The sequence below is a fragment of the Aquila chrysaetos genome, chromosome 7, assembly GCF_900496995.4.
Source record: "Aquila chrysaetos chrysaetos chromosome 7, bAquChr1.4, whole genome shotgun sequence".
NCBI classification, from domain to species: Eukaryota; Metazoa; Chordata; class Aves; order Accipitriformes; family Accipitridae; genus Aquila; species Aquila chrysaetos.
The window spans coordinates 37006499-37032783 of NC_044010.1; the positions used below are offsets into that span (position 1 = coordinate 37006499).

Here is a 26285-nt window from a genome sequence, read left to right on the forward strand (position 1 = left end):
GATCCAGACACAAACGGCTCTGACCTAGGGAAGCTCAGGCTTAAAAGCCCTCTTCCTAGACCTCTACTCCAAGAACATTTTTACTTGAGCACCTTCCCCGGATCAGGGCAGCAACCAAGGATGAGCACCCTCTTCCCTATCACCTCAGTCAAATCCTTGCGTCTTCCATCTCCCAATCAATAAATGTGTTTGTGGCCAGGATATCACCAACTGTGGAGTCCCCAAGCCTTGCCCACCGTTGTTCCAAGAATCCGTTACACTATGCTGAACTGAGCCAAGCTGTACTCATTTAAGCAAAGGAACATCATTTTAATACTACTTTGAAAGTCCTTCTTCCAACTAGAAAGACACAGATTCAGGATACTGTGTCTTTAGGATCAACAAATTATCTGCCATGTAAATTCATGAAGTTTGGGGAATTTTCTGTCACTAGATACTTCTCACTTTCTAGTGACCTTTCTTTAAATACTTCTTACTTACATGGCTACCAACATCACTACTTCTAAAATGTAACCACTGGTAGGACTTCACTTCTCAAAAAAAGCACAGAGATACTGCTCTCAAGTTATGTACCTGAAGGAAGGCTTAAAAATCAAGTGCTCTGTTGAATATATTTATGGAAGGTCTTAAGTTAAGCTCAGAAACATGTTGACTATTCCTTCTCCCCATTTATGGGATCCCTTTGTTGTCAAGCTCCTCCAGGACAGTTCTTGGATTCACAGTTCAGTAGCAAATGGTGCTACTTATTTCTAATTCCCTCTTATCTTCAATTCAATTTTTTACCTTTTTTTTTAAACACCCACTTATATCTCTGGTTTTGTCTATTCCCTAATAATGGCCTTTTCTATTAGTCTGTACCTTTCAAAAATTCTTGCAATAAATGCCACGTCTTTGGCCGTTTTCATCCTTTGACACTTCAATCTTTAATTTGCCTGCTACAATAACTGGTAGCCACAAGCAAACCAGAATCACTTGCAGTATGGCTCAGCTGTGGAGCTCAAGGGTCCCAAGACTGAGCTTTCCTGCAAAGTCAGTTATTCCCCTCCGTTCGGCTTAGGACTCCCGCCCCCCCCCCCCCCCCCAATTGCTAACGCTTGGAAATATCCAGAGATTACAAACGCTTCACTTGCATCGTGCGCTTTGTAATTTAAGAAGCAGAAGTGCTTCGTAATAACTACAATTGATAAAATATTAACTTGTGCTTTTTTAATAAAATGAAACAAAAGCATTCTAAATCATAGCAGCTTATAGATCAAAACTGTCCATCGGTTAGGAGCATAGTGTAATTAAGAAATGTGAAAACTGCAAAATATTAAAACCCTGCAGCAATTCAAATTCATGACAAAACCTTCATGCAGAATGAGCGACACTGCCTGATGCTCTACTGATTTGGTCTACTTGTTCATTGGTAAAATACGAATTTTCTTCCTTGGTAATGGCATATCCTCTTTTCCAAAGGGGAAGAAAAGGTACAAAGCCCTTTTGATTAGCACACAGTAGCTCTTTCCCTAGTTAGCAATTATTCTTTTACAGCACTGAGAAACGAGGACTTTTTGTTTACCATTAGTTGAGGTAAGTTATCTTGCTTTTATTTGGGTTTAAGACTACTGTAAAGGAGTAGCTTTTCAGTTGCAGCATGGTTTGTCAAGATTACAATAGTTATGACTGCATAAAATACATAAGTAAAAAATTATGATTTTGTAGAGTTTGTTATCAAGAGCTGAGACTTACATCTTTACAGAACTGCAAATACTGGCTTCCTAACTGCTAGTTGATAATTTTGCTGGCAAGAGCATTTGTTTTGCTTTTCTTTAATCTCGATACCCTTTTGTCCAACTGTTGTAAGAACTAGCAAGAAAGTCATTTATAACTATGGATAAACTGTTGTAACAGCATTAGACAAGCTGTACTGATTCTTCATTAAAACACCCTTCGTTTGAAACTACAATGTAAGAGGCGATTCTTTTTGTTCAAAGAAACTATCAGCATGCTCTGTGCCTTTAACACTTCACATCGATTACAAAAAATTTAACAATGCAATCACTAACATACCCCACTAATGAGAAATTATGAGAAACTGTTTGATGCAGAACCTTCTGCATCAGTCAATCTGATCGATAAGAAAGCTATCAATTTTGAAATTTAGATTTAATGCATTTCCAAGAAGCTAATGAGAAAGGAGCAACTTAAAATAAATACCATCATTAAAACTGCAAACTGTTACAATGATATATTATAAACTTGTCCTAAATAAACCTAGTGCTTCAAAAATTTACCAGTGAATTCGTATTACAAAATATGTGAAAATACAATAGAATACCACAAAACAACGACCTTTTTTGGGGTCAACAATGACGCCAAGATGATTAGGTCTTAACTTTTAAAATTGTTAATAGAACATATTGTAATATATAAGTTGCAATTTGGTTGAATTCTAGAGAATATCCCCACCCAAACTCAAATTCACCTTTTTCATTCCTCCTCTAAAACTAGTGCCAAACTTCCTGTCAAAGCCGGTACTTTTCTTGAAGAGCTTTAAAGTTTAGCCGTTACTTATTTTCTACTACTACATTTTGGCAGCAACTATTTATTGGTCTGTTATTGCAAAAAGTGCAATTTAACAATAAACCAGTCTGAAGGTCATTCTATGTCTTGAGGATACATACCATATATTTCTTTAAAAATAATCATACTTTTGTAAGCAATACTTTACAGTAGACACCTCAAATCTACCATAGATGTAAAACTTAAAACGAGAAAAATTTAGTCTCTAAATCTTTATACACATATTTATATTCGAGTTTCTATATATATTATATATATACACAAGCACAAGAGTATATATAAAATATATATAATCAGATTCAAAAAAGAACAAAAACTGGGCACTGTACATAAAATCTTTTTAAAACTCAAACAATAGAAAAACTTTAAACATTAAACAATTTTAATAAAAGTTTCTGTACAATGCTAAGCAGTTTTATTTACATATAGAAAATGTAATAGGAGTAGTGTTTGAAATTACAGAACTCCTTAAAATTTCAATGGCAGGTAATCTGGAAAAAATAACAGCATTCCATTCACAAATATTTTCAAGCAATAAATATGTATTTATAAATAGTGTAAATTTACATCAAGATTAGAAACAAAAATCACAAATCTGAAGTTTATTCCTTAGTCTATGTGCAACCCATTTATCTTTGTGACTTGGCTGTTAATTGTTTTAAATTTTATTTAGGAACCAAAAGTGTAACCGTCATGGTTTCAAAACAAGACAGAAAAACATAAAAGCAGTAAAAAATTTATATCACCTAACTCTTCACATTAAAAAAAAAAAAAAAAAAAAAAAAAATTGCCCAAAGAAAGACTTAAAATTTCTAACTACCTTACAAAGAAATGACCAGCTAAGCTAGTACTTTTTCCAAGGGAAATTCTGAAGGGGAAAAATGGATGAAACCAACTCATCAGCCCAGAAACAGAGAAATACAAAAGAGGTGGTCTTCAAGTCAGTAGTCTGTATAATGTTGCCAGTTTTGTCAGATATATACAAAACATGGAATTATTTTTTGAAGTACAGCTGGATGAGCTTTATTTGTTTTGAGTTCTGGAGTAGGAGGCAGTGCTCTCTCCTGTCCAGTTGGTTGACACTCCGCACTTGGAAGGTTGCATAGACACAGCTTTCAGCCAGCAGCCTTACGGGATAGCTACAAAAATCAGTGGTGCAGAACTGGGTCACTTCCTGAATATCAGAAAAGTTTTCATTTAATGTCCATGAAAAAATGTCAAGATGAGGAGGATGGCAATGGAGGAGCCTGAAAAAGAAAACATTAAATTACCTTTTCTACAAGGGTGTAAAACTCAGTTGTTTAACCAAGACCTGCACAAATTGTAACCATGAGAGTTTAAAGTCACACACACTACTCTTTTTACACTTCAGGACTCTTTCAAGTGGATACTGGCATCTTTTTCCAACTTAGTCAAATACAACGTGCATTTTATGACTACTCTGCATTAGGATTTTGCCTATACTGCAGACTGGAGTACGCTGTGGGGATGTCTGTGTTAATACAATGTGAGCTGCCAAAACAAGTCCCGCTGCGGCAGCAAAGAGCTCCATGTGGGCTCAGTATAGATGTATCTTTATATATGCTAAAACAGGGATTCTCAACCTGTTTACCAGTGCGGGGGGGGGGGAGGAACTGTCCATTTGTGGCTTCTCCAAATGCCTTGCGGGCTTCTTCTTTTTTTTTTTTTCCCTTCTTTTTTTCTTTTTTCCCCCCTCTACCTAAACAATAATATATAACTCTGAAGTTAGGATATCTGTGGAAAGGGTCTCAGGTTCTCTGACACACGGACAAAGTTGTTTTGGGTTGGTTTTTTTTGGGTTTTTTTTGTTTTTGTTTTTTTTTTAATCCTGGAAGACAACACCAGAGTGCCTGATGAGTGAAGCAAGCTAGATGTCTTGTTCCTGCCTGCTTTCAGGAGACAAGGTCTAGAAGATACCTAACTACTTCCCAATATTACACTTTGTGGTATTACCATCAAAATACTGAAACTTTGATGGCATTTCCTTCTCCTCTTTTCCTGCTCATCAGTCCTGTCATGATGTGGAATCTCTTCAAGAATCTACTCACAGTCTTTAAGACATTTTAAATCATATGATAGTACCCACTTATGAAACAGTAACACTAACTGATCCTCATGTTTGCTCACAATACTTCACCCCAAACACAAAGACTCTTTGTTAGGCCTATTGCACCTTTGCCATCTGAGATTATCTTCATCCTGTGACTTGCAACAAACCTTAACTCTTCTCCTAGATGTGAGAGAAGTCACTTTTAGGCTATGACTCTTCACAGTTGAGATTGTATCCCCTTTAAAAGAAATGAATGTGCACACCAATTTCACAAGAGAACAATGATTAACCCCCCTTAGGGCTGCAGGTATAGGCTTTGGTGGGGGAGGGAGCTACTCACAGGTTGAGAACCCTTGTTCTAGGGACAATATCATCAGTGTTACCTATATGATGTTATAAACACAGACAACAAAACACCCCTCCCTCCCCACTCTTTTCCATACAGAAATGTTCTTGCCCATTTCCACTCAACTGGATGACGTATCTGAGAACAGGTGTTTATTTATATGCTTTTCTGTAACAGATCATCACTTCGAAATTGCAGTATTTCACAAACTATAATGACAATGGGCTCCTAGAAGTATGAATTGAAGTTCAACCACCTCAGGCTCTGTAGGACCAATGAAGAGAATTAAATTCAGAGGACATGGTCCTGCACTCTTACCAGCCTCTACTGCTGAACCTTGAGGCCTCACCTCAAAAGGTCACAACTTATCATGCTAGCATTACATGAAATAGTTGTCTAAACATAGATTTTCTGCGGCACCTGGAAATGAATCAAAAGGCACAGCCGTTTCTGGGCTGTTGCATTTAATTCAACACAAAATTCTCATAACGGTTAGTCCAATGTTTGTCTCCTTTGACAGAAAGGCAAGTCTTACAAATAAATCCAGCATCGCTTTCACTGCGATTACAAACAAGCCATCTTTGCCTGAAACAATGAAACCTGGGTGAAATGTTAGGACAGTTGTGCTGACACAGTTCAAAGCAGGAGGCTGCCATATATAGCACAAAGCTATAATGGCAAAGAGGCTTTTTGCTTTAAATTGAAATGCAAAGGAGGCCCCAAGCCAAATGACAGAACTGTTTGAGAGCATCCACTTGCTAAGCAGAAGGACAGTGCTGCTTTGGGAGGGGATGGGTGAGGAAGGGGAAGGAAGGGGTCTGAGTGCATAGGATGCTCTGCTGCTATACTGACTTCATACCACAACCAATGTATTAGAGATGCTCTTGAACCTGGTGCTAGTTTCTCCAAGCTTCACTGTCCTGATTCTTCCCATCTCCATCTGATCCAGTTATGGTCTTCAGGTGATCTCTATTGGATTTTTAAAGCCACAACTTTATGAATTGTAACATCATACTTTTCCTGAAAACTCAGCGGTTATGTTCTGCAGTAAGTTACTGTACTATTTCACATAATTCTGACTCTTCAGCGTTTTGTTCTGTAAATATCACACACAACCCATACCTCCATTTGAATCAGAAAGTCCATGGTACTCATACAGTGGAGTACCAAGACAGTCTACAACTGCTTTACAAATAATGTATTTATGCACCCACTTATTAATTTGACTTACTAATGTAAATTGATCATAGACTTGCATCAAGTCCTCCATTTTGTACTGTTCTAGCACCACAAAATTTTCCAGGTTCGTGCTTATCTTTCGTGCACAGTCTTGGCAATGTACAACATAGGTCTTTCGAGAATTGCTCTCACTAGTGACAAAAAGCAGATCAAAGACTTCCACCTGTTAGATAGGAAACAGAAGGGCAACCATTACAAATTCATTTTTTAGAAGTTAAACCATGTAAACGGTATTTTCTTCAACATTTACAACCTTACCTTGTGCATGCAAAGAGAAAAATTAGATTTGTTCAGGGAAAATCTATCCTCCTAAGGCTCAGGCAGAGAAGTGAAATACTGTAAAACCACTAACATTACACTGTGGATGTCTGGATGAGCAGCGCTATGGGAAAGCTTTTGGTCAATATTGACAGAAGCAGGATTCATACTCTAAATAGGGGTTACTCAGTAAGGTGGAGACTTATAACAAATATACCTAATTTTCCTTTTTAAAATTTGTCTGCAAAAGAAATTAGTGATTTATTTCCTTACTACTCAGTCACATGCGCATCCTGCCCAGGAGGCTGAGTCAGAAGATAACTAGAAACTGATATTCAGGGGGTAGGAAAATTTTATTTTCTTTTATGCTTCACGAAAACTATTATCCAATACTTTAAACAAACTATTAACAGAAAGTAGAATAAAAAATTTCAGGAAAAAAGGTATGTCCTGTGAAGAAAATGTACTTAAATTCTCTCTTTTGGGGATGTTGTTGACTTCTAAAATGAAGACAGATACACCTTTAAAATGAAGCTCAGTAGATCAAATTATATGCAGGAAGGGATAACAACTTTTTATAATAACTGAGAATTGAAAATCGACCTAGTGAATAACAGTGCTGTGGAAGTAGTGTGGAAGAGACTGCAGCAAAATACAGCCTATGTCTAGAAAAACAGCTTGATAAGCTCTTTGAAGACAGTACTGCATCACATGTATGTGCTTACAGCATATAGTAGCTGCTGCAACTTAAAAGCAAAACTAAAATAGCAACAACAGCAAAAGACAGGACAAAATTTAAATAAATATTATAGTAGTACACAAGCCCAACACATATTTTTACTGACCTCACAAATGCTACAGTAATGAGCTGGCTCGTCCTTTGCTCGCCCATGCCAGACAATCTCTTTTCCTGCAGCAATTAGAGCTTCCCTCAGTGTCTGACACTGTTTGAGAGTTCTTAACAGGCAGTACCTGCAACCAAAATCAGTTGTATATCAAGTTCAATATTCAACTTTATAGCAAGATTCAAGTAGGCTTAAATTTCTTCCAAGACCCTGTACTTGGAGTTTCCTCTTCCTCTGGGATTTCAGAACAGCTGACTAATAAGAATCACTGGACTCATGACTTAGGTAGAAGTTAGACCACATGCTTATGGACCTCTGCGTAGATTTGTTCAATTTCACTACAGCCCCTTGCCCTGCAAACAGGCTGCATCTTTCATTTTTGACTGGAATGCACAAATGGCCTTTTAAGCACAATAAAACAACGTGTTTTCAAAAGCAATTAATGTATTTTATTTTGAACTATGAATTTATCAGCAAAAAGTCAGTTTGAACTGCCAAGTTCAAAATAACTTTTTACATTTTGTGTAAATGACTATAGCCTAATCCAAGGAACTGTTTTAACTAACATCCTAAAAACCTTGTTACTTCCTCAGCACTACTGAACTTTCAGTCATCCAAAGTCTGAAAACCCAAGTTCTGATGGGAATCACTCTACACACAGTGGAAATAAAATCTATCAACAGGTATCTTCTTCCGTGTAAAAGGAAAAAGAATAGACAGGTTGCTATTAGAAAAGGAAGTCCCTTCATAGGAAAAAAAACCCCTAACATTGAAAAAACCAAGTACAATTTTAACACTTATTTTATGAATGAAGAAAAGAACTGGTCAAATGTCAAATTAAAATCAACAATTCCCTGCCATCCTTCTGTAAAGGATAAAAAAAAAAAAATTATCTTCACAGTTTTATACAGTTCTCTTCTGTACTAGAAAATCTAACTTGTTTTCTAGCATTGTATGAGCTACGTACGTTCCCATAAAAAAATTGGCAAAATAGGTCGCCAGATTTCTAAATTACAATGTTATTTACAATAATTTTTAGCTCTCAGCTATCCTATTTATTTGAGCTGCAGCCTTTGCAGCCTTTAATTTTCTCCTCCACAGGGTGGTTATGTTACACACTCATTAGATGCAGAAGGAAGACTGAAAAAAACATAAGGGGAGGAATAAACATTGGACGGAAAACAAAGTGCTCAAGAGTTCTATCAAAATGTTTTCAACTTGATCCTTCTCCCATTTTAAAACCTTAAACATGTAAGATATACGTTCTGTATTTTTTCAAAAAATGTTTCTTTCATGCTTTTCCAAGTAGTTAATAAAATCTTAGGCTTAGAGATACTCTTCTCTTGATGTTTTATACTCAGACTGTTCATCTTCACTAAAACAAGTCTATGGCTTCATTAATACCCTGACTGTAAGAATAATGCAAAACTGAAAGCATGTTTCTCCATTAAATATCGTATTTTCATATACCGAATTTCAAGAAAATTAAACAGTTCATTTAGCTGTAACTCCTTCAACACTTTCAGAGTTCGATGTTAAAGGGACTTACGATGCTAAGGCCAACCGTATGTGACAGATCATGTATTAATTCACTTGAGTGTTGGGCTAATGTGCTTCTGACAAGCTCAGTAACTTTGGTATAGCATTCTTTTATGCAATACAGCCCGATTTCAAACAAACTTAAAAGCTACCATTCTTCCCTTCTGCTGTTATCTGAAAAAGTCTTTGGGTATGCCAAAGAGCAACTGGAAGCACATCTGCACACTTGCCTCCATTGTTCTCCAGTCCTGACTTCCAAAGAATTTTCAGAGTCTTCTAGTGTTACAGTTGTGAAAAAAGAATTGCCCAAAATGTAACCCACATATAACACTGCTGCAACATTTGCCAAATTTGCAACCAAAGCCAAAAACAATAGCTAGAAGGTGAATTCCCCCTCCTTAGATAAAATTCAGATCCTAGTAGTGGCACTTGAAAACGTAAATGTTAACTATTTCATGCTATCAAAGAATGGGAGAAAGCATACGAACCACCACTTTGAAAATGCACCACAATTTCCTAAAGTTTGGGAAGCCTAAAGCAAGTCAAAAAGGTTTCCAGCAGTCACAATGTGTAAGTTAAATGGTGTCAGCTTTTAGTATTGTAGGCCTGCTTTTATTCTTGTACAGTGAGAATTCAGTTAAAAGAAAATCTAGACCATAGCTCTCCCTCAATTTTTTTCAGGTATGGCATCAAGAGTATGAGTAAATCATGTCCAGCCAAATTCAAATACTTAAGAGAAGAAGATTTTAAAATGGACATCATCCTGATTTATTCTAGAAGAGCAGTGAGAAACCTGTTTGAATATTTAGATATCCAGTAAAACTTTTCGAATTGTGGAGACCATCCCAATAGCAATGCAAAAATGACCTCTCTGTATCTTTCAGTAATATAACTTCCCTACTGATACTGAAACATATTTTATCTGGCTTGGTGATTTTGTGCAAAATAATTTCTCCCATGTCATGTTCTTTTATGTTTCTAAAACTGTTTTTGTAAAAGAACTTAGTATTTTGGTTACTTTGGAATTATTTTTTTAAGTGTTAATTACTATGTTCCTACTACCTAAAATTCTTCTCTTCCTCAGATGCATTTGTAAAAGTCCTTCTAGCTTCCATCTAAGAGGTTTGCAGTTAATTTTTCTTTTCTTGACGGTTGCACTCCCTTAGTCAAGTTTTAAATCATTTTGTCTGCCTGTATTCCTGCTCATGATTCTACTGTTAATATCAAATCTTTAAGAAACATCTAATGAGAAAGTTTCAGTTTTTGCTCTTTATCTGTTATCTAGCAAGACAGCACCAAGTTGCACATTAATTAAAAATATAAGGAGGCTTCAGACTTCTTCAAAAAGCAAAGTTTCCTTCTATTATTTTTTCCCCTACTACTATTCTATTTCTTTTCATCATTAATCTGGTTCCCAATATTTATATGCATGCTTAAATTTTAGTTTACTGCCTCTGTAGTGGTTACTCTCACATAACCCAGTAAGACATATTTGTATTTATCTTTCAAATTGGAATTACAAACTACTTTTTATCATTTTCCAAGAGCTATTATTTTGTACTATTCTGATACCTAAGAAGCCCCAGAGACAGAAGTCAAACTACCTAAACAATGCAGGTATCTTCAATGCGCAATTTTAGATACAGACCTATATTTGGCAAAAAGGTGACAGCTGTGTCACTGATATATTTTTTTCTTGATGACAAATGAAAAGTCAGCTATTCAAGATGAAATTCAACCAGCTGTATCAGAAATCACTATTTCTCAAGTGTTTTTATACAGATGCATACACATACACACATATATATAAACAAACACACAAATGTCTGTATTTTGTACATATTAAAATCCAGGAGCAGTGGACAATAGCTACTTGCCAGCTGGTACTATTTTCCTGCAGACAAGCAGTCCACAGGAAAATTATGCAACTGCATGATCATGAAGGAGATCATGAAGATTTCTGCATTTCCAGTATGCTTACAAAGCCATGGTCAGATACTAGACTGTGTATTCTGGTGACACCCGTTACTATTAACAGCTATACCATAACTACAGGAGTGACCACAACAAAGACTTATCTCAGGTTACTGCTACTACATGTTACAAGCCAGAGCTCATCACTGGATCTTCTTCCCCTCTGCACACATAGCATGGAACTTGGGATTTGGCTGACAACTAACTTGGATGGAGGGCTTAATCCAAGTAAACTGGAAATGGTTTCAGTAGGCTGGAAAAAGCAAATGTATGCAAGACTGAAGTTTGTATCTGCTCCCCAGCATCTTTATTTGTAATCTACACCTAAAATTTAGGTCTCTCACTAGAAAAAGCTCAGCTGCCATCAGCTAGCAAGACAATAAGAAACTACCATTTTGTTCTCTGTGTTTATTCACAACACTTTAAGTGTTTCCCTCGGAGAAGGATGCTATGCTCAGTCATGTTTTTTCTCCTTTTAAGCCTAAACCATGGCAAAAAACCCCAAACTTGTGCAAATGCAAAATACAAGTGCCAAAATATTGAAATCATGTTTTGCCAAAAACATTCCAGAACTGCTTCAAGCTTTACAATAGATGCCTGCTGGGCTTGGGAAGATATACATATGAAGATAATTGTGAAATAAGTTTGTGGGGTTTGTTTGTTTTGGTTTTTTTTAAATGGACTTTCTGGCTTCCTCCGTCCCACACCCTGCTTCTTTTCCCGTTTCCTCATTTTTAACTATTCAGTTTCTCTCTCCCTCCCTTTTATGACAGCTGGCATCCTGAATATGCGCACTAATGTCTTAACTGAAGAGGCAGGACTGTCAAGCCTTCAGCAAAGATTTTCTTTCCCCTAGATATTAGTTACTAGATTTTAAGAAAGTATTCACACATAAATGGTATTCCAAAAACTAGCTTTATGGTGACTACAAACCCCCCTGTCTTTGACTTCCAACATTCTTGGTCCTTACAAAGTTACCATTTCACCAATTCCACCATTCTGCAACAGATGTTCAAGCTTAAATTCCTACTGTAAAAAGGAGTCTCACTCAGATGTCATCAATAAGTCCTACTGGGGGGGGGAATAAATTATTTTTCTTTGCCCTTCCTTTGCAAGTTAACCCACCCATTTTTTTAAAGGTCCATTTCAAGGCAAATTATAAAAGGATTCAATGCTTGTGGATCCAGTATGTTGGTAAGACTAAGAAGTGCTCACACTAGAAGCTCTTTGGTAGGCTTAAAGGAAAACAAGAGACTGCTGCTACGAGAGTATTCTCCTGACAAGTAATTTGCTTTGAAATTCACTCCTCCACTTTGTTTAGGACAAACCTATGATATACGCTGAAATGTCCATTCATTCCTCAATCTAGGTTGAGGAATATTCCTAGCCTGGAATATTCCTGCATTTTGGAATATGCATATGAGAAATGTCACTAAACTCAATTACCGTTTTACACATCAATTAATTCATTGTTCAGAAGAGCGAGCAAAGGGAAGGAGGCTTTCAAATTCCTACTCACCTTTATTTAAAACATTTATACTGGATCTCAAAATGACAGTGTGTGAGCACTAACTAGAGGTTCTAGAAATGTAAATTTAAGTTTAACCTTGCTGTAAAAATGATCAAACATCCAAATTCTAGTATTTGGATTGGTGACCTAATTTCATTATTTCTTATGTACCCTGAACAGCTTTTGTCATCTAAGTCAACTGTTTCTGTAAACTGCTATATTAAGTCTATAGCATTTTTAACGAAGAATTTAATTAGATCACTCTAAAGCTATGCCACAATAACATCAAATAAATAATAAAATTAATGATATCTATAAATGGATTATTTGAAAAACAGAATATAAAATATTTTTGGCTTGATTCTCAGAAACAGAGAGGATTACTGACAAATCAACTATTGTTTCATGCTTGAAGAGGAAAAGGGTACAGTAAATGTTCAAATAAATAGAACTTACTTTATCATTTCAAAAAGCTTTGGATCTGAGACCTTGATATTTCGAGCCATGTTCCATGAAAGATGAACCATGGGTACTATGGACTTTACACTCTGCAGTTTATTCCACTCGTACCGTTCCACTGCCAATTTATATTGACAGGCTATACAAAAACAAAATTACAAAAGCAATTATTCAAGTTAAGAAATAAGTATCAAGTGCAGCCAAAATAATCTGATTATAATAAAAAAATTATACCTTTTAGGGCTAGATTAAACTTCATTCGCAATGACCCATTCATTCCAACTAGACTTGAGTTCTGTAAAATTACTCTTTAAAAATTGTATTTATGACGCTAAAAGAACACACAATGCTACAGCAGCAACAACTATCTGTGAGAACAAGTTACTGACAAGTCTTCAATTTCTATGGTGAACAGAGAGCAATATTTCAAAAAGGTTTACTTAATAAATTTTCAAGTATTTCAGATTTAAAAAAAACCCTAAACTTGAAATGTCTGCATCTCACTTTATTCACTCTTTATCACAATTTCACAATGCTATGGTGTATATAATACATCTTGAAAAGGAAGACTGCACCTTGAGAGATTTGTTGCAATAAGTCAGACTTTTTCATTAAGCAGCGTACTCACCCTGCCCTTTTTTAAAAAACATTCTACAAAATTTACTGCAACTTAACATGTGAGCTCTGTATTGGTCAGTCATACAATCCTGGATATATACTATTTCTTGCACCATAATGAAATAAAGACACACCTTAAACTATTTAAAAAAACGGGAGTTCTTTGGAAATACATTCTCTTCAAATGCTTGACAGAAGCTCATTTTAGCTGTGAAATTTCCTTCCATTCTCACATCTAAAAACCTTCTAATGCCATGGTTCAAAACTAAAGACTTCCAAAGCAGTACATCTGAAAAACCTAATACTCCTTTATGAACAAAATTTTACAACTGTTCGCATTTTCTGATGCTTTTACTAAAGAGCAATTAGGCATCTGTTGTCCTGAAAAAGTTAGATTGGACAAGTCCTTAAACTCATATGCAAGCTACAGCACAGTCTGCTGGGTAGAACAAATTTTGAGAGACAAAGTTAAAAAATGGCCTACAAGACAGAGTGTATAAATTAATATAAACATTTTATTCTGCTAGTATTTGCTATACAACTGTAATTTTTACAAGCCCATTAAATGAACGAGTGCAAAGACTGCATTCTTGCTCTTTCTCTTCCTCTTACCAATGGAATTATTTAAAGCTTCAACACACCATGTTTTAAAATACAGTACATTCATTTTTTTAATCTAGTAAAGCATGGTAAATTAGTAAGAAATGACAGGTTCTGTGCATATGTAGTATAATATTACCTAATTACATAGTTCAGCACAGGCACTATTCAACCATACCTGTAAGAGGGCCAACATTCCATGCAATGTTGTTGCACCAACCGATAGCCTGAACCCAATGAACAGTGCCAGCATTTATCCACACTAAATCCCCTGGTCTTTGAATAAACCTATAAACTGGGACATTGGCTTCATACAAATCTTCCAAGTTTGGCCACCAAGATCCCATGAGGAAATTCATATTATTCCTGAAACAATAGGAAAAATAAAGTCTTCAGCATTTATCAGCAGACATATTAGTGGTTGATACTTCAACAAAATTACCTGTAAAAACTGATCACCATGAAAAATGCTTTCTGCATCTAATCAGTGACCTGGGAGGACTAGCCAAAAGGAAACTTTCACCTATAAAATTCCTGATCCTAATTCCTATTTCCCCATCCTGCAATACATTAAAACACTTAACCATCTAGTTGCCCATGTGAAGTCAGTTTATGGCTTCCAGTTATGTTCTACTTTCCTTTAAGTTTCCCAGTATTTTATTAATGCTGAGGCAGAGAAATCCTTGGTCAGATCTAGCATGACACTGCTGCTGCTTTTTTAACCAGTGCCTGATTTTATATACAGGCCATACCAGCTCTTAAGAATGCTTTCTGTTTTGAACAATGCCAACCAGGTACTCATACTGTCACTGTACACACATGAAGCTTGTCCACACAAGCAGCGACCTGTTGGCACCATCTCAACTGTGATCCACAGGTCTATGCCATATTCAGCCAAGAAATGTCGACCCGCCTCAGAAGCACAAAAAACCACCTCCATATGGATTTCCTAAGCGTGAACTCTTCCACTACAGTTATGCAAAATACATACGTCTCTCCCATACTTATCCCAATTTTATACTGTTTTTATACTGTACCACGGGAGATCCTTCACAATTCATAGTTTTCAAAGACAATTCAGTGCCTCTATCAGGCACTCTAGACGTTTTATGAGGTTACCAAGATCTTAGTTTCTCTGTCACCCTCAGGGACAAGTGTCATGGGGGTAAAAGGCATGTTGTCATAGAGACGCAATTGCATCAGTGGAATTACATTGAGATGGCTCATGTTTGTAAAGGTGGATGAAATACGAACGGTTGTCAGTAGACTGGCAGAAAATACAGAGTACAGAGACACCGAGATGAATTTGCAGAACTCTGGAAAAGTTCTGAAGGAAAGTCAAGAGTTTAGTCCAGTTTTAACTGGGCTAGGTAAGAAAAAAAAAAATTCTCCCATAAGATCAGCTTCAGAGGCTACTGCTTGAATACTAGCATGATCAGGGGATGCAATTGCTCATACTATTTTTTTTTTTTTTGGGGGGGGGGGGGTAGGGTGGTGGGCATAGGGGGGTGCGTATGCACGTGTGTGTGTTTTGTTTGTTTTTAAAGCATCCACTCAACACGAGGCACAACATAGAAACCCCAGTCTTAGATATGGTTGAGTATTTCCCCAACGGTCAGTGCACCTCAACTTTTCCAGCAAGCTACAAACACATAAGTGTATGTAAAGCATGCCATGACACGTCCTGAGGTCTAAGTAAACTAAGCTGTCCCTCTAGACGCAGCAAGAAACAATGCCAAAACACCAATTACTCTGTACTCGCTTGGGTACAACATGTACATTAATCATAATAAAGATTAACAGCATATATCACCAGGAAAATATTTTACTCCATCAGTCCTAAAAAACCAAAACAAACCCCAATTCCTTCACCTCCAACTTTTTTCTGTCACTCCACTGCAGTAGCCCTAGAAGCCATTAGAAAAGCATCACCATTTGGTAATAGTTGAGGTCAGCTTTAATATGCATGATACAGTGCCTAGATAAACAGTAAGGACTACGATGGATTTTCTGATATGGAAATGTTACTACTAAGAAAACTGGATTGGTGCCACATAATACACATTGGTAGCAGACAGCCTATGCTTATAGTAAATTTCTGATCCCCTTTAATGTATAAATTTGAATCTTGAACCTAGATGAGCATTTGCTACTACCAATCTCTCACTTCTCTTATTACCTTCATTCTTGTGTTTGAAAAAACAAGTAACAGACCTAACGCTAATTTTTGAGAGCAAAGCTATCACAGGCAATCCAAGTTTCTATACACTGTACAAATGTCATATTTTGTATAAATCCTAGATTTTTCATTTTGACTTGTTTTAAAAGACTTTTCTGACTACATGGAAAACCCATAAAATAATGTCCTCTTACACCACCCTCAGTGATTTTCCCCACTTAGGTCTGAGAAAGACACTAAGAACTTGATAAAAATAGAGGAAAAACAGCACGCCCAGCTTACTTTTCACAGAAGTCATTCATGACACCCCAATAACTTTCAGGGACGACAAACCATTCACAGTCACCTGGACCAATATTTATATTTACTGAACAAAAGTTGTTATTTTCTTGATGACCTGAAATTTAGAGAAAAATAGACACACTTTATGTAAGGCTGATCTATCAAAATAAAGCTACGAAAATGCAAAGTTACAATTACTAAAACCCCCTACATCATAGTTTAAGTATTAGTACATATTTTTTATATGACACTTACACACACTATTTAGGTGCTCCATGGTTTTAAGAAATGCAATTAAACTACCAGTACAACAGAATTCTGCTTTTGTTAGTTTGTGGAAAATGAAAACCCGGAACTACCAATCTTGTGAATCTGACCAATACTTCAGCAGTTCCCTTTCTGTAGAAATAAATGTTTCAAGATGCTAAAGCTTAGATTTTGTGTTTTATGATAGCTCTTGACAGTCCCAGTCAGGAGCAAAACTTCATGACTTCAGGCACTGAATAGACAAGTAGTAAGAAAATCTGTCCCAAAGAGCTTTCAAAATCAATGTAGAAATGCCAGTATTTTATCTTCTTTTGACAGCTGGAAAACCGAGCCATAATCCCTAATGGAATTTTCTAAAGTTGTACTTCAGAAAAAACAGACCCTGAAATTTAGTCCAGATCCCTCAAGTCTCAGTCCACTGCCCCAACACAGCACTATTCATTATGGAGGGTTGAGTTCTATCCTCAGACAATAAAGAATCTAAAAAGTCAAAGTATACTGATTTCTATGATTGCACAAGACCTACTTTGGAAACCTGTAAAAATCTTCACGGCATGTAAAATACAGTCCAAGGATATAAACCCATCCTCTTTGTCCTCTTAAAGAATTCCGCATTGCATGCAAGAGGTTAGTATGGTAATTTCCTAGCATTGCAGAAATCCAGAAATTTCCACTATGAGGTAATTTAGCACTTCTTACACACAGAGTTCAGTTATACAAGAAATTAAAAAAATACTGAGTACGTACAATTTTATCATGTTTAGGCATGCTGTAAGATACGGAAAATCTGCAGTGCAATTAAATCAATATTACAGGAGTAGAACCTGATTTTTTTCGTGCAAAGAGATTATACTCACCTGGTGTTCTGCTTCCTGGAACCTTCATGTACAACTGCACTGTGTTCATGCCCAGGATGGTATGACCAACATGGCTTAGAAGATTTCCTGCTGATACCACACGTACAAAAGCAGGAAGTTTTGTCAGTTCATGGAGTTGCAACTTCCACCTGCAGCAAAATAGCAAATCAAACTGTGAATCCCTAAAACTCTTAGAAGAGTTTGGGAAATACAAACATTTTCAAAAAATTGTTAGCATAGGAGATAAAGGAGCAGACAAGCTACTGCTATATAACTTAGCATTTCTTAAGAGGGAAGTTGAGACAATGCAATACCCTTACTTGACAGTTACAGAAATTTAAACGACAATTTCATTTAAGGGTGAGCTAAAAGCCAGGGTGACTCACTCTCACAGTTAGCCAGTCTGCTGCTATACTGCCAGAAAATTCTGCTTGCAATTTACGCCTCTGTGTACATCTTTTCCAAGTGAAAACAGAGCTGTGCTCTCCCCACACTCTAAGCCAGCCAGTCAGAAACTGTTAACCGTGCTTTCAAGAGCCAAATGCACGATGCTACAACATATGTCAAGAAGACTGTCTAAATATACCCTAGCCTGTGCACACAATTGTTGTGACCAAGAACGAAGTTAACAACATGCATGTGCTACAGAACTGAATACCTGCATTAAGAAAAAGACAGATCTTCAGACACAAAAATCCCAGGACTTAAGTGTGGAGCTCTGTAATGTCACCCAGGTATCTGTGTTACTCTTCCAATTTCAAAATATTTCCAAATATAGTCGCAAATCTGACAGGCTCGTTGAGGGGAAAGATAATTTGCAGCAAAAGCTGAGACTGCAGATCATAAGATCTGGCACCCTGGGATCCTACCAGAACTATTTAAAGTATCAAAATCCAATTCCCTATGAGCCTCAGGTTAGTTATGCTTAGGTTAATTTAAAGTCTCTCTTCCAATGGTTTGCTTAGAGTGCTAGTTTACTAGCAACAATTTTGTATCTACAGATAGATGTTTCTTTAGAAAAAAAATAGCATCAATATTTAAAATTTTATAACAATCTCTGATCACATACATATATACACGCATTGATCTTTCAGTGACTACACCACAAAAGACTTCAGCATCTTAAGCGGGCCTTACTCCCCAGTTTCAAACACCATAACTTTTCTTCTGCTCTAATGATTGAAGTAGATCAGAATTTTTGTACTGTAGCTGGCACGACTGACAGCCTAGACATGCTGGATCTTTTATAGAAATACATACTAACTAGAGATTGAACCAAATAAAAAATTATTACTGGTCAATAAAACCATGCTTTCAGAGTATTTCTAATACTTTCTGATGTTTTTCTGAGCTACCTTCATCTACTCACAGAAGGATATGTAGTCTAAAGAATACTCAATTTATTCCTTATTTTTTTGAGGTTCTGGGAGAGGTATCACGGCTTATCCATGGGTAAGCATTGGTCTGGTCTTTACTACATATTTTGAACCCTGTTCCTGGATAGAGAAGCAAGAGCTATGAAAAAGTGGAAGCAGAAAGGATGACAGTAGGAATAAAAGGAAACAAAAACCAAGTAACAAAAATCCAGACAAACAAAAATGAAAAAACATCTAATCGTACAATTTCTGTGTGAAGACTGAAAACTTGGTATTGTCAGAAGTAATTAAAGTTGTAAACAATTTAAAGCCTCAGAATGAAACAAAGGGAATATGTTAGAAGAAGTCTAGAACGAACAGTTTCTGATGGATGTTTGAGTTAGTTTTTGGAAAAATAAAGATCCTGGAAAGAAAAGCTTGAAAAGAGATTTTTATAGTGAGAAGGACTCATAACAACAGTTTAAAGACCAAAGGTAACAATTTCATTGTGGAAATGGGGTGTGCAACTGGAATTGGGTTTATCAACAGACTGATGTCTGAGAAGAATGCATTGGTTTTCCAGAAGGAGTATCATACTGTAGAATACCACCGTGAGGAGACACTGTAATCAACTTACTTTTTGTCATCTGACAGGTCAATATTGGTCCCAAACTTGATTGTTTTAAAAGGTCCTCTTCTCCTCCTCCCAGAGCTGCAAATATAGAAAATAAAATAGGTGAATGTGAAAACGGGAGTGATGTAAAAAACCCACATAAAACCAACTACAGAATTATCACAGTTATACCACACTTACTTATCCGAAGATGTGGATTCATTATCTGAGTGGTCCTTGTGGTGACTCTTCTTCTCATTTTCCTCCTATAAAATGCAATTGTGGAAATGCTTTTCTATATATGTAAATATACATAAAAGTAAGAATATTTATAAAATATATAGGTATAAAGTGATAACATGTTCACAGAGATAAGCACATTTGTTTCAAGATGCAGGTGCAATCTTTAATATCTGTATCTAAGATTTTATGTCAATATTACTGTTAAGAAAATTTTTAAAAAAGTTGTTAGTCAAAAGCCATTGCAAACAATTCTTTATGACTACAAATTCAGCAAGGCTCAGGCCAGGACAACAGAAAACGTCTACACTGTAAACATTTCTGCTAGCCTACATTAGAGTTACAAATGAGTATGTTGGTTTGCTTCATTATGCAGGTGAACTGGAATCCAGTCTTAAGGAATACTGTTAACTTTTTCAGACTAGAACATTTACCTTCCTTCAAAGTCAAGCAGGTATCCTGATATGAAACAGGGATGACTAGTATTTATGAAATTAATTTTATAAAATCCATTATATAAAATCTTCTGAATTTTTCATAGCCATATGCTATTTTAGCACTGCAGTAGCTAGGACCATGACTAGTGGAAAAAATCTAACCATATTAAATGATGTAATCTGATCTTTTTAGCCGAGTGCTCAAAACCCTATTCTAAAGTCTTCTTTTTTGGCAAGTATATGGACACAGAAGGAAAAAAAGTAAGATGAAAAGGAGGAAAGAACTGCCTGGAGGCTATTCAAAGATCTCCGGCTTTGAATGGGATTGTTGTTAAATCTCAAAGTGCCCTATGTACCTGAGAAAGTCTTATTCATCCTTTGAATGAAGGACAAAGAGAAGCAAAAAGGAACCTAGTGATGATAGATTTATCAAATACTGCAAGACATGTTAGAAAAGCAATGTAATAGTTGTTAGAAAGGGAAAAAAAAAAAAAAAAAAAAAAAGAAGATCACTTAGGGCAAGCCAAGAGGACTGTGTCTGTAGAAAGAAGAAACGAAGCTTTCATTTGAACACTGTGAAAAGTCACCTAAGGACAGGTCAAAGCAATGTTAGGCAAAGGACACATGTACACTGTCTGATTTCCAAGGGAAAGATGAAAATCATCATTCTGAAAATTATTTTATATATTGCATTTTTACCACCAATTTGTAACAGAGAAAAAAAAAATAAAAATCAGAAAATCCTGCAGTTCACTTCTTGGTGCAAATCCAAAGCTGAGGCTTTGCTGCTGACAAGCTGGTATGTGATCAATTACATACGTTATTAAACGTGTATATATAATGTTCCAGTGAAGTAATGTTCTCCAGCCCCTTTGGAATGATGTACAAGAATACAATGCTGGTGCAACTGTTCAGGGGGCACTAGAAAAATTCAGTCGATAACCTACTTAAATTTATTACCACTGCAAAGGAAGAAAAATCCCATTTATATCCCAAGCTCTTGAAGACTTCAGTGCTCCCCACTTCCCAACAGTATTCCTGTTTCTTTTCCCCCTATATCAGTCTTGCTCAAAACCATGACTACCTTCCCTTCTCTTTTCTTCAACTACCGATTAATTCCTTCATTTCTAATCCTTTCCTCTAATGCCCAAAGTTTAAATCTAGAAATTCTCTTTCCTTTCTTACTGAAACCATTGCTGTTTCTGTGTAATGGCACTGAAAACTGCAATAGTCAATTCCCCACATTGGTGTTTTTCCTGTTTTCTAATTAACAACTGGTCGAGAATATCTTTTTTGTCTTAGTTGCACCTTAGCCTAATCTTTTTATAACACCAGATAATGTAAGCCTCCGAGGAGGGCCCACAGCTAATTCCAAGGATGTGCTCACTACTTCAGCAAAACTATTAAAAAGTAATAACAATAAAATAACATTTCAAGCATTTCACTCTGTCTCATATGTCTAACAACTTCTAAACTAAATACAAACTGTTATGTTTGGTACCCAACAAAAGACAAGTATGAGTGTAAACTTCTAGTAAGCCACATCCAAATTAATTCAGAATATTATGAAGAACAAAGAAAGCTGATTTCAAAGCGTGTGTGAAATTTGAAGCAATACAAGTTTAAAAAAACCCAAACATCATAAGTGCTAAATATTTTAATACAAATTTTGACATTATTATACGAAAGCTTAAGCTAACAAGCTTGTAAAGTATGTAATAGCCAGGAGTTTTACATTAAGAAAATTAACTTTTACATTAAGCATTTGGGAGGAACACCCTATATACTGTTTGACCCTCTATTCAAAACAGATTTGGTAAATTTACCTGTGCTCTTCATGCTAATGGAAGTGTCTCCTTTTCCTTTACAGCTTCCATTTGTTTTCAATAGCCATTATTATTTGGTTCCAGAGTTGGTATACGGTTTGTGAATTATAACTTAAATAATAACAACGGACTTACCCTTAAAGACTCCTGGAATGAGGAGGCCTGGTACTGTGCATATTTAGCAATTGTTGTATGAGATCTACTGCTTTCACAACGCCAGATTTTCTTTGTTCCAGTGGGGTCCCAGTTTTCATCTGCCGGCTGCAGTAGTTGTGTCCTTACTTCTACTATGTGTTCATTATTTGCTTCTACCAATGTCTTAGTAGAGAAGAGTCCTAGATCTAATGAATAGGAATAAAATTCATAAATGAGTTAAAATATAACAGAGTTTCAAGAAAATTAATACTTAAAGTTATCTAAAGGGTTACACTAAAGCATTCCCCCCCCTCAGCCTTCATAACACAGGCCACCTGTAGGTTAATAATTAACACTCGTGATTAATGCTCAAAAAGCTTTTCTGCACACAACACTAGAAGCTTAGGAAAAAACTTGGCAGCTACTGTATAGACTATATTCCAAGAAACATTTTACATGCCTTGTGCAAACAAATCTGCAAACAATTTTTAAATCTATTACTAATAAAGTATTTTTCAGACCAGAGTTTTCTGAATGCACTTCCATCATATAACACATTTCCTACCAGCAATGACAGTTTTTCTATCTACAGAGTTCAAAACATTGTACAGTGTCAGATTATAGATCATTAAATCTAAGCACAAAGACATGTAGCCATAGTTTTCATAGGAAAAAAGTCTATCTGTAAGCTTCCATATCCACAGCTCAGTTCATCTCTGCACACAACAAAATCTGTTGGATTTTGGGGGATTTTTTTTTTTGGAGATGATCAAGATTAGAAACAGTAGCAAACTGAGAAATGACACATTACTCTAATTACTTGGAATACACAAGTAATACTGTATTACAGAAATAAAAAATTCACTTTTAAGAACTGAGAGACTTCTTTTTAAAAAACACATACTTTTTTTCCAAAGGAAAAAAACAAACAAAACAAAACATAAACTTACCTAATTTAAGCGCTCCAGCAAGGCCACGTATTACAGTAACAGGGTTGTTTGGATTTGTACAAAATTGATGTAAAGGTGGAAAGAAAGCATCTCGTTTATTTTCCAACTGTAAAATTATAATGGAATATTAGATGGCGAATGAATTTAGACTCCTTATTTGTAAAATAAAGAAGATTAATTAAAAAAAAGATAAACAACAGAAAGAAGACAGGAATTTTCTCCGTTTCCCTGCACTATGGGGAATGAACAGCTACATCATACAACCCTTTCCATAGTAAAAGCTGGGTTCACTCCTGAAATTAATTTGTTACTGCAATTTATTTCTTGGCATGAATTATTCCCAGGTTGCCTTGGCTTTTGCAACTCAGGTTTCCTGCAGTTTATTTCTTTATCTGACAATAGCCTTGTACATTCCCTAAATCTACAGAATTCTCTGAAGAGCAAGATAATATACTAACTTTCTTTTCAGAAGTCAAAAAAACTAATTCTACAGATAATGTATACAAGAAACAGTATAATTAAAAAGACTACTCTCACAGTATATCTCACGTTAACCAGAAAGGCTGATTTGGTTTTCTTATGCTTTTGTGCACCTATGACCTCAATTTTATGCTCTAATCTCCCCCATCTTTTTTCTTTTTTTTATTTTATTTAAAATTGTTGTGCATCTTTTAAAATGCCCAAGACATCTCTCTCAATAAACAAAACACAATACAGAGTTCCCAAATATTGGGACCCACGCTGGCACATCTACGCAGTATGCTGCAGCATGATGACTTAGCAGCTTTGTACGGACTCAACAAAGCTGTGACGAACTTTTAATAAGGTAATTAATTCAGATGCAACACTTAGAGAACAGTTGGAAGCACTACTGCTTCCGAATTAATCTAGCTCTCGGGCAGACTCCTTGTGTAGTATCAGACCAAAGTGCCAACCACTTCTGGTCCCCAAGTTGAGCTGATCAAAGCTAACTTGAGGTTTTCACACTGGCTGTATGGACATACTATAATTTATTCTTCTGTTATGAAGACAGTGCACATCCTGTAACTTATTCTTCTATTACTAACTTAGCTCAAACTTTTCACAAGGCTATTATGAAACTTTACTGTCAGAACAGAAGTTTTAATGTTTGAGTAAGGAAATACTATACAACTAAAACCTGCCTTTTCCCAATGATGTTTTGTTCTTAAATCACCTCAACTTTCATTAATTTTTTCTTTACTGTATTTTGAAGCAGGTTGTTAGGAGAGTTTAGTTTAATTACTTGCTCATTTATACCTAAACTGTCACTTGCAAAACATGTACATACATATTTGAAATGTTGTGCATCGTATCTAATGAACTGTTTTGCTTATTCTGCCAATATTATGAGATTTAAAAAATTAATAAAAACATTCTGAAACTTTTTCCCGTTTACCAAAATTCCTAATTTACAAGTACTTTAAAAGCCAAACTGTGCCTCAAAATTTTCTTTAAGGTTAGCATTTTTCCTGCTTGTACACTAGTTGGGAGAGCACTGTAATTACAATTCAGCTATGAATAGTGCATCTTTAAAATAATTACATTATGTAATTCAGATATCCAAACAATTACAAAAGACAGTCAGCAATGCACTTCCACCATTAGATTTACTTACATAAATACTAGGTGTAGGTGGATTCAGCTTGTCCTTTGGCAAGGGAGGGTATGGTGGAGGCGGTGGTCGTGGAGGTGGGCATTTATCCAATAGAATACTACTGTTAGATAAGCCATTTTTACCCAGATTCCTAAAAGGAAAGAAGAGCTGCCTCTGTCAATACTTGACAAATAAAATAAATATATATTAGTGTCATCTCTTCTGCAAAATAATGATGTATAAGAAGAAACCGTAATTTAAGATGCAAAGAAAGCTCACACATTTTAATAATTTGATATTATTCAAAATAATCTCCACTTTGCCTACCAAATCTGCAACATCACCACTACTGGTTAAAAATGTGGCCATTTTAAATAAAAGCAAGTATGACTGCTTTGACAAAATTTAACAGAGAAAGCACGTTTCAACTAGAAATAGAGGAGAACCTTATTAGGTCGGCACTGGCTGGTGGATGATCAGTTCATAGCAGCTGACATAACGCAGTCCAGTAATGCTGTGCATAGCACTGTGTAAGAGCACAAAGTCAGAAAATGACAATGCCTCAGCCAAAAAACTTCTGAGTCACAAGAAACAACTATAACTACACTAACGACACTAAATTGAACAACCACCTACCCCTCTCTGAACTACACATTTTGAAGCCAGGAGGAGCCACTGCTGCATAATCCATTTGTTTGAGCAACAGAGGAAAGGACCTACCCTGAGCGAGTTGCTGTGTCAACACCCATACACGTACTGGAGTGAGAACCTTGCTTGTTACATTTGCAGCCTTTCTTTGGAGATTTCCAGACGTGGATAACCCACCGTATGTGTATTCATTTTTCCTATAATGAATGACCTGAAAAAATCTGCATTCTGAGCTTAGTTTACATTCAATTTCCAGTCACTATCACCAGGAGAGTATTTATTAACAGAACCATCCCTTAAATTTTTGTTTGTTAAAAATTACTCAACTACTTCAAATTCTTCCAACTACACATTATTCAACTCTTCTTCCAACCTCACTTGATTCACTAGCTGTTGTTACCACCTCTCAACACCCCACAAAATGGGATGTTTCTAATGCATAATTTAGTTATGTATCTGCACAAAACTCACCAGTTACAAGAAAGTTGTTCTGGTAACAACAGTCTTCGGCAGAAAACACAGCTGACTCACATTATATGAAACTCCCAGCAACAGAGTTTGTCTCTAAACCACAGTAATACTGGCACTGAAAAACACTGTAGAGCGGGATGCTGGCCTGTGAGAGCACTGCTTCAAATCAAGCATAACCAATGAGTAAGATGGACTTGGGGCTTGAGATCAGACTGACTGTTATGAGAAAGAAACACATTAAAGAAAATGAGCAAACATCTCACGTACCCCAGGCTGCAGCAAAGATGAGCATCCTGAGAAACTGGTGCTCATCACGACAAACAAGTCAGTTCAGAACTTATGCCAGCTTTCTAACTCATACGTTGCTCTCCTCTGACAGAAGATCA

The 26285-nt window shown here is 36.1% G+C and overlaps 1 protein-coding gene across 19 annotated transcripts in view; it reads right to left on the reverse strand.

The window, feature by feature from the left end:
• Positions 1–1191: 1191 nt before the first annotated feature.
• Positions 1192–26285, reverse strand: part of KDM6A (lysine demethylase 6A) — a 168431-nt gene continuing 143337 nt past the window's right edge. For 10 of the 19 annotated variants that reach the window (XR_005932914.1, XR_005932911.1, XR_003924179.2 and 7 more), the window contains 12 exons: positions 24802–24931; positions 23166–23271; positions 22216–22421; positions 19779–19843; positions 19602–19676; positions 17610–17758; positions 16486–16600; positions 14203–14390; positions 12804–12945; positions 7325–7451; positions 4286–6384; positions 1192–4237 (listed from right to left, as the gene is read on the reverse strand). Coding sequence is in view for 8 of the 19 variants with exons in the window: in XM_030019665.2 (XP_029875525.1) it covers positions 6088–6384; positions 7325–7451; positions 12804–12945; positions 14203–14390; positions 16486–16600; positions 17610–17758; positions 19602–19676; positions 19779–19843; positions 22216–22421; positions 23166–23271; positions 24802–24931 (1600 nt within the window). In the remaining 11 variants the exon portion in view is untranslated. Of the gene's footprint in view, positions 6385–7324; positions 7452–12803; positions 12946–14202; positions 14391–16485; positions 16601–17609; positions 17759–19601; positions 19677–19778; positions 19844–22215; positions 22422–23165; positions 23272–24801; positions 24932–26285 lie in introns of all 19 variants that reach the window. The other 9 variants (XM_030019668.2, XM_030019674.2, XM_030019670.2 and 6 more) reach the window with 4 other exon arrangements.